The 8,335-nt window shown below is 45.3% G+C and overlaps 1 protein-coding gene across 1 annotated transcript; it reads left to right on the forward strand.

Moving 5' to 3' along the window:
• The first annotated feature begins 3,453 nt into the window (after positions 1–3,453).
• LOC139824627 (uncharacterized) lies at positions 3,454–4,555 on the forward strand. The gene is made up of 2 exons (XM_071797168.1): positions 3,454–3,968; positions 4,158–4,555. Exons 1-2 carry the CDS (start codon positions 3,687–3,689, stop codon positions 4,353–4,355), a joined length of 480 nt encoding a protein of 159 aa, XP_071653269.1. The 5' UTR covers positions 3,454–3,686; the 3' UTR covers positions 4,356–4,555.
• The last annotated feature ends 3,780 nt before the right edge of the window (positions 4,556–8,335 follow it).

Below are 8,335 nucleotides of genomic sequence, written 5' to 3' on the forward strand. Positions count from 1 at the left end.
AACAAGTAACAGAATATTTATATTCCATTCAATTTAATTAATAATAACAAACAATATTTCTCATATGTAACAGTAATAAAACAAGCAATATAACATGTTATGTACATGAGTAGGAAATAATAACTAACCAGTAACTTACTGGAAATGCTTTTGTAATATTACTTGTTACATTTTATTTTGTTACAGCAACATAATGTCAATATAACTGTGTTCACTGGGTTAGTATATAACGCATAGACTTTATTTCACAATGTATAACCTAAGTGCCGCGTTCGCACAGATACAGAAACTATAATCACATCCCGACGTAGGGATACTATCATAAATATAATAATTTAAGCACGCACAAAAATAGATATGTATTAATATTATTATTACTCCAGACGGGGGGTGCGCAGAGGGGAGTCAATCGGCATTTAGTTTGGAGGACGGGCACACGGACAGTAAAACGACGCCGAGCCCCACGTAGATTATCGAGAAATAACGTAAAGTCCATACAAAGGTCACCATCATGATAAACGCGTCAAGATTGATTGTGCACACGGCCATTTTATTATATTTCTAAACCGCGTAGCTGTAATAATCGGATATATTAGTGCGAAAAATTCACGAGAACGTGTCTCGCCATTATGACCGCATGTGATATGAACACGACGATTTCATAAAATGGCCGATGTAACGGCACATGTAGGACGGAGAAATTGACGGCACCACACTCAGTTACACAGAACTCACCAAAAATATCCAATATAAATCATAATACAAAGATTCCTTCTCAGTTATTTATACTTCCTTCTCAAATTTAATCTCAATAACATTCGTAAGGTGCCAGGATTATCTCAATCCACCGTCGTATAGTAAGCATCTTTATATTTTACTATTACATCTTGCTTAATCGTCATAAGGCGTGGCACATGTAACAATTTGTGAGATTTTATGAAAAATCTCGATTATTCCTAAATGATATACTATATATATATGGTCAGATGCACAAGTTCACAAATAATCCCTCGGCGTACGATCCGTGGCGATATGTTCCGGATTATAAGTATTTCAGTAATAGTGTCAAGTGCCGCGAGGCGCTTGTATAAGCGAGCATACATGAGCAAGGTGGAAAATTGCAAATATCTTCAACATATTGTAATAGAAATATATAATTTTAGCATGGCTCAGAAACACGGCGCGAATCACCACGTATCGAATACAAATTAAAACTCGAAGAAATAAGATCACAATCAAAATGTACAATGTGGAGCACGCAGAGGCACGTTCGTCCTCCATCGTGCCCACCGATGGACTCCAGCGGTGGGATCTGCCAACCGGACGCGAGGACATCCTGCCAGATTTACGCCTGCAAAAAGGGAACGGATCATCAAACGGCAGTAACGGATTCTGGAAAGGAATAGCCAGCCAGATCCCGAGTGAGTGAAACAACGGTAGCAACCGCCGAGTGTTATCAGCGACACCGGAGAAGGCCCCGACCCACCGCACGGACTCGCCAGCCCAAGCAGCGAAGCAGCGTGGCAGCGAAGCAGCCCAACGGAGCAGCGAAGCAGCGGACGGACGACTCAGCGGAAAGCGGACACCATGCGCTGCGTGGCGATACTGTAAGTCTGAACCAAATTGTAAGCCGATAACGGCAAGCGCCGAGAATAAAATTAGCGAGCGTCCCCTTTGATCGCGAACGCCGAATACAGAACGCGAGCGCCGATAAATGTCGGACGGTAAAACACGAGATCGCGCCGAACTTAACCCGTCGTAACTACATAAAGCCGAGAGCGTGCCAGCACGACGAACCCCGGTTCGCATTGTAGAAGAACCCGTTCGCGACATCGCGGAAAGCGTACGGGGCAGTTTAGACTATACAGACACCGACTCGCCGGTGCTCGAACTACACCCCAACGTAGTATTAGAGCGCGAATTCGCGTTCCTAGACGCTAGCCTCTGTGACGCGAACGACGGCCCGCGAGATAACGCGAATAACGTTAGCGGTGACGGAAACGGTGACAATCACGACCGTGACGCACGCAGACTGCCCCCGACCGAAGGTGACGCACGATCGGACACCTCGGCCGACACTCAGAGCGAGAATTCCGGGAGAAGAGAATATTCAGCCCGCGGACGAATTAATGCTTTTAGAGGCCATATTATGTACAAAATTCAAAGGAAAGGCCATGACAGACTTCGACACGCGCGATATTCGTGATTTCGAGCAGTTAAAACGCGAGCTAGAAACAGAATATTTTAGAAAGCGCGGCATGACCCATCTGCAACTAGAATTTAACTCCCTGAAACAAAAACCGGGAGAAAGCGCGCAGGAATTCGGGCGTCGAGTCAAAAAGTTAGCGCGAGAATTGTTCGAGGCCATGGAAGAAATCCAAGGGCACTCGCAAGAGCAGCAGAAAGCGATCTTCGACAGCATCAAGATGCAAGCCCTACATAATTTCCAAATAGGACTGCACAACGATATCAAGATGCTAGTCCGGGCACAACGATATCAAAGCCTCCAGGAGGCAATAACCGGCGCCAACGCCGAGGAAAAGGTGAGAGGCCCCTCCCCGGTCCGGAACGGACAGCCGGTAAACAAATACAAATCTAACACAAAAAAAGCGCGAAATTCGGGAAGTGCGGCAGTACGATGCCACAACTGTGGAAAGACCGGCCATTACGGGCGAGATTGCCGTACGAGCCGGCAAGCAAATAACTGCCGAGAGCGGACAAGCCCGGCGGCATAAACACGATCGAGTGCACCTACTGCAAGAAGACAGGGCACAAGCAAGACGAATGTTGGTCGCTGAACGGACGACCTAAATCCGAGCGACCGCGCCGATCGAAAACAGACGCCACGAAACAGGCACCCGTAAGCACGGTAAGAAAAAATAAGTCACGAGAAACGAGCGATGAAGCGTCATCTGGCAGCAGCAGCGAAGAGGAGAAGCGGCCCAGGAAGAATAAGGCACGCGCCGCCGAGGAATATCGAGTGACACAGATAACCGGGAAACATAAGGTAGGTCCGTTGGACATGATAACACTGCCCATTCAAGAGGCGGAAAGAGGAAAAATGGATCTACTGCTAGACTCAGGAGCGACCCTGACATTAATTAAAGTAGGTAACCTAAAGGGAAAAACAATGGTGCGGGAAGGAAAATTAGCGCTGATAGGCGTTACCGGATACCAGATCCACACGCTCGGAAAAATAAAGGCGACATGTGTTAATGTATGTGATGAAAGACGATTTCCCGATCGAGTACGAAAGGATACTTGGAAACGATTTCCTGATGAAGCATAAGGCCGACATCTCGAACACTTCTAAGCAATTGAAAATAGGTAAGGCCACATTCAAACTCCACCCATACCGGAAAGTGACTTTACAACACCGCAGCGAAACCATTGTAGAAGCCATCACCGATCACAATAGAGTAGGTATCGTGAAAAGCGGCGAACCTGCACCAGGAGTTTTCATCGGACATTGTCTGGTGAAACCTGTCGAATTTAAATGTCCGATAAGTATACTAAACGTTACGGACAGCCGGTCGAGATACTCACACCACATGTAACATAAGATATACCGGTGAACGGGCTTGGAAAAATTAGCGGGGAAAGAAGACCCTGTTAAGCTTGATTCCCCAGCAAGTAAAAGTACGGTGGCAGCGATCTCGACGACCGCGACGGCTTCTACGGCCACGATGCCGACGACAGCAACGACGATCTCGGTGGCCGTGACGGCCCCCACGGCCACGATGCCGATGACGGTTGCGACGGCTCCTACGGCCACGATGCCGACGACAACAACGACGACCCCGAGGCCCGTGACGGCCCTCACGATCACGATGCCGACGGCGGCCGCGACGGCCTCTAGAGCCACGACGTCAACGACGACCCCGGCGGTCGTAACGGCGCCCATGGCCACGGCGACGATGTCGATGACAGCAACGGCTCCGACGGCGACTCAGCCGATCGTATTAAACGTAAGTGTTAAAATAATGGGATAATTTCTTATCATTATTGATAATGTTAACACTTTGCAATGACAGTCGCACATATCACATGTGACGCATACGTGACAGCGTTCGACAAAGTGTTAATAATGAAATTTATTTACGTATATATATACACGAAAATGTCATTTTACTTAAAATATTTATTTTTTGTTACAGCCTGAAACGTTAAGCACGTTGGTGCGGGCGGTATATAACGCGATGCGAGGGAGAGGCAGAAGCAGAGGCAGAGGCAGAGGCAGTGGCAGTGGCAGTGGCAGTGGCAGTGGCAGAGGAAGAGGTAGAGGTAGAGGCAGAGGCGAAGCTGGAGAAGAGAAAAAAATCACGGGAATTCAAATTCATTATTATGAGAAATAACTTTTATATCATACGTATACTTCTTTTAATTTACTTTGAAATAAAATAACAATATTAATATACATATAGGTAATATATTTTATTTATGCGTAGCTGTTCCTCTGACTCCTAAAAATCCTTTCCTTCCTTAATTAATAAAAATAGTATTACGTTAACAAATTTTAATTTTTATGTTAATAAATTTTATATATATATATATATATATATATATATATTTAACAACTCGAGATTCGGCACTCGGCGAGACACCGTACGCGATATCCGAAATGCGTGGCATCGTGGCAACGTCGCATAACCGGCGCGTGTCAAGGCAGCTAGCAGTCATAGACGGAGACAACCGACACAGTAAATCGTATGTCTGTCCTTCTCTCCTCGCTCGAAGCTTGCCGAGCGCCGGGCCGGCCGAGCGCGGCCGCAGCATATCCCCACTAACTGGCTAGTTCGGACACGAACCATTAGCACGGACGCAAACCATGTGCGGTTACCGAGCGAAACGACGTAGTTGATGCGCACTTTCTCAGGCGGCGCGTCGGAAAATCGGGCACACAAAAATTGACGAAAAACGCCGGGATGGCCTCTCTCAGGTTTCTCTCTGCTTATGATCATACAAAACAAACACGAGTGGCATAAGCGGCATGAGTGTGACAAGGATGCATGAACATGTGCCAATATTACAACACCAAAAATGTTTTACTTCTAGACGTTGGCTACTCTGTTTACACAATTCGACACGAGTGACGTCATTACCCGAATTCCCCCAGGCAATTGAGCACACCATGTAATCCTTACACCATGGTCGTAATACCAGCGCGATTCGCGACGTGCGATATCCAATGAGCGTACTGTTTTTCCGGAAAAACTGTACGCTCATTGGATATCGCACGTCGCGTCGCGCATCGCGCGTCGCAAATCGCGCTAGTGTGCTGAAGCCATTACGCGTATCAAATAATAGTAAATAACTAGCCGCTTCGGCGAGCTTCGATTGGCTTCAGCTTCGCAGACAGTAGCAATCAAACGTGATTGGCTCTTACTTCTAAAACCAACAATCAGTGGTGCAAGTTCTAGCCCTCAAGCACCCACGGTGCTCTTGGAGTGGGGGAACGCCACCGCTACAAGCGCGCGCCGTGTCCGTGTGCTCGGCTCTGCTCGGGTCACCCAAGCAGAGCCGAGCGCGGAGCGCACACGGTGCTCTTGGAGTGGGAGAACGCCACCGCTACTACAAGCGCGCGCCGTGTCCGTGTGCGCTCCGCGCTCGGCTCTGCTCGGGTCTTAGAGACGAGCAGGCATATCTCCTTTCCACCAAGGCAGCCACGAGGCGACGCGCGATGCGTGCCACGTTTTTGTTACGTTGCTTCCGTAATGCTCTTTTAAATGCTAGATTTTACAGATGTATTTTTCAATAACTCTCGTCAGTCGCTAAATGTATCTCAGATATATTAAAATAATACTTTTCTATAACTTCTTCATATGCTTAATATAAATATCTTTCCAATAATTCCCAATAATTGTATATAATTATTACATTAGACATGTATAAAATATTTTTCCTTATAAAATAAGAGAATAAATATAATTTAACAAATAATATACATAAATCTTGTAACATATTTAAGAATATAAAACATATTTATGTATTTATGTTCTTAAATATTTTACAAGATTTATTTTGATCGTAGTTAACTTATATTAATATAAGTTTACTATATATAATGTGATACATATTATTATATCATACATATTAATGACGGACAGAAATGAATAATATTAAAGACACATAATATTACATTGTAATAATAGTATATATATATATATATATATATATATATACAGTAGTAAGACTTACCAAAAAACATTACTCCCGACGAGGACGAACGAGGACCACGTCCCTTTATCCTGTTGCGGTGTGCAGCGTCACCCGCAACAGGAAAATGGGCACCACAGTGCCAGGACGCACCATCTCTTCATAATAAGGAGGGGGCGATTGGGGTGTCTCGCAATCCACAGCAGCCCGCGAAAATTGCAGCCAATACACCCGCTGGCAAGAATCGCACGTGGAGGGTGCAAAATGTTGCGAGCACCGAAAGCACCGCATAATAATAAAAAGAAAAAGCGGAACGCAAACAGAAAGCACGTAACTCTGCTCGAAAGTAGCAGCCAACTGACGCGAAATCGCGCAGAGAAATCAAAGGAGCAACCCGAAGTGGACAGACGTCAGCAAAACTTACGTTAACCACGCCGAAGAGCACCAGGCCCCAAGCCTATGAAACGAAAACGTAGCTCGGCGAGCAACAGGAACAGCATCATATTATCCGGTGCACGTCCACCGGGTTCAACTAGAAACTCCCGTATACCAGCGTGTAACGGACGCGACCCGTGGTAAAGCCCGGATACTCGGACCTCTCGGGCTCGACTAATGCTGGAGGGGTGGTTTCCTCCCCTTCCTCGTCAGCACGAAGCTCCTCCGGTGTCACAACACCGCGAACGGGCACAAAACGCTCAAGAGAAGCCATAATATTAAAATTTACAAGAAACGTACGAAACCGAAACAAACCTCAGACTGAAGCAACTCGCGAAATTATAAAAAAGTCGACAGCCATAGTCAGCAAAAAATGCGATAAAAATAACGCCAAGTCCAAGATAGTATTCCCGTTACAGGGGATACCGATCATCATCTTTCACCTAGCGGGAGAAATGACACCCGAACCGATGCCATCGTACGAGGTGACATAATTTAATAACAAACCAGGACTGTATTTTGAGAAAATTGGGACCATGCAACTAAAAGAAGCGACATGGAAACTGGTTATCAGAATCGACGTTGCAGCATTCGAAGTAAGATACCATCTACTCCAAAACTACATTGAACAAATCAAAGGGGCATGCGAAAAAGCCGACAATGACAACCGAGACACTTGCAACAATATCCTCCGCGTAACAGTAGACAGTAACACTAAGCTAACGCAACTGCTCTTACGATTACAGACAGTATATAAAGTAATGAGTAATGACAAATCGACGCGGACTAATAGACGCAATAGGTAGCATAAGCAAAACTTTATTTGGGACAATGGACGCCGACGACGCACGACGAATACAAGAACAATTAGAAACGCTAAACAATCAGCAAAAGACAATACAGCACGCGGCAAAACATCAAATAAAAATTATAAACGCTACATTAGGTCAAATGGAAACATTAGAACAGACACTAAATAAAAACAAAAATTTAATAGCAAATATCACGAGACGAGTACAACAGCGAGTAACAAAGTTAGCACGCTGCGAAGAATTAGACAAACACCTCCTGGTAGTAAGCACAATAACCGCCAAAGTTAGTAAGCGACGTAAAAGACACGTTAGAATATCTCACGTACGCAAAAAAGGGAATAATTCCCATTCGTCTATTACCACTCGAAACCTTGGTGGCGGAACTAAGAGAGGCGACGACCCACCTATCCCGAGGGGCACATTTCCCCTTCAAGGTACAAATAAACAATTGGAACACGATCGAAAAATTCGTAGAGTTAAACGCCTATTACGACAACCCCAACATATACACGGTCCTGATATTCCCAATCATCACCTATCCCAACTATGAAATTGTGCGAATAACCCCCCTACTAGTACACGACAACAAAAACATATTTATAATTCCTAAAATCTCACACACCCTCACACACCCTATTAGCCATAAATAAAGAAAACCGAAATTACTTAGTATTAAAGGAAAGCGATTTAGACATATGCACACATGCCGACAAAACATTCGTATGTGACACAAAATACCCCGTATATTTCGTAACAGCGAACGCACCCTGCGAGGTGCAAATTTATATCCAAACACAAAACGATAATTGCGAGCGACGTCACATCCTCTCGAATATGACGTTCTGGATTACTATAGCAGTAGTGAGTATAGGCGGGTTCAACCCCGGGGGCTCAAGGGAGGTGAGGGAGGGGGGTATCGGATTTCGCGGGGG

The sequence above is a fragment of the Temnothorax longispinosus genome, unplaced genomic scaffold, assembly GCF_030848805.1.
Source record: "Temnothorax longispinosus isolate EJ_2023e unplaced genomic scaffold, Tlon_JGU_v1 HiC_scaffold_479, whole genome shotgun sequence".
Taxonomy (NCBI): Eukaryota; Metazoa; Arthropoda; class Insecta; order Hymenoptera; family Formicidae; genus Temnothorax; species Temnothorax longispinosus.

Coding starts and splice junctions, on each gene's coding strand:
- LOC139824627 (XM_071797168.1), top strand. CDS start 3,687: ATGCCGACGACAGCAACGACGATCTCGGTGGCCGTGACGGCCCCCACG. Junction 3,969..4,157: donor CTCAGCCGATCGTATTAAAC/GTAAGTGTTAAA, acceptor TTTTTGTTACAG/CCTGAAACGTTAAGCACGTT.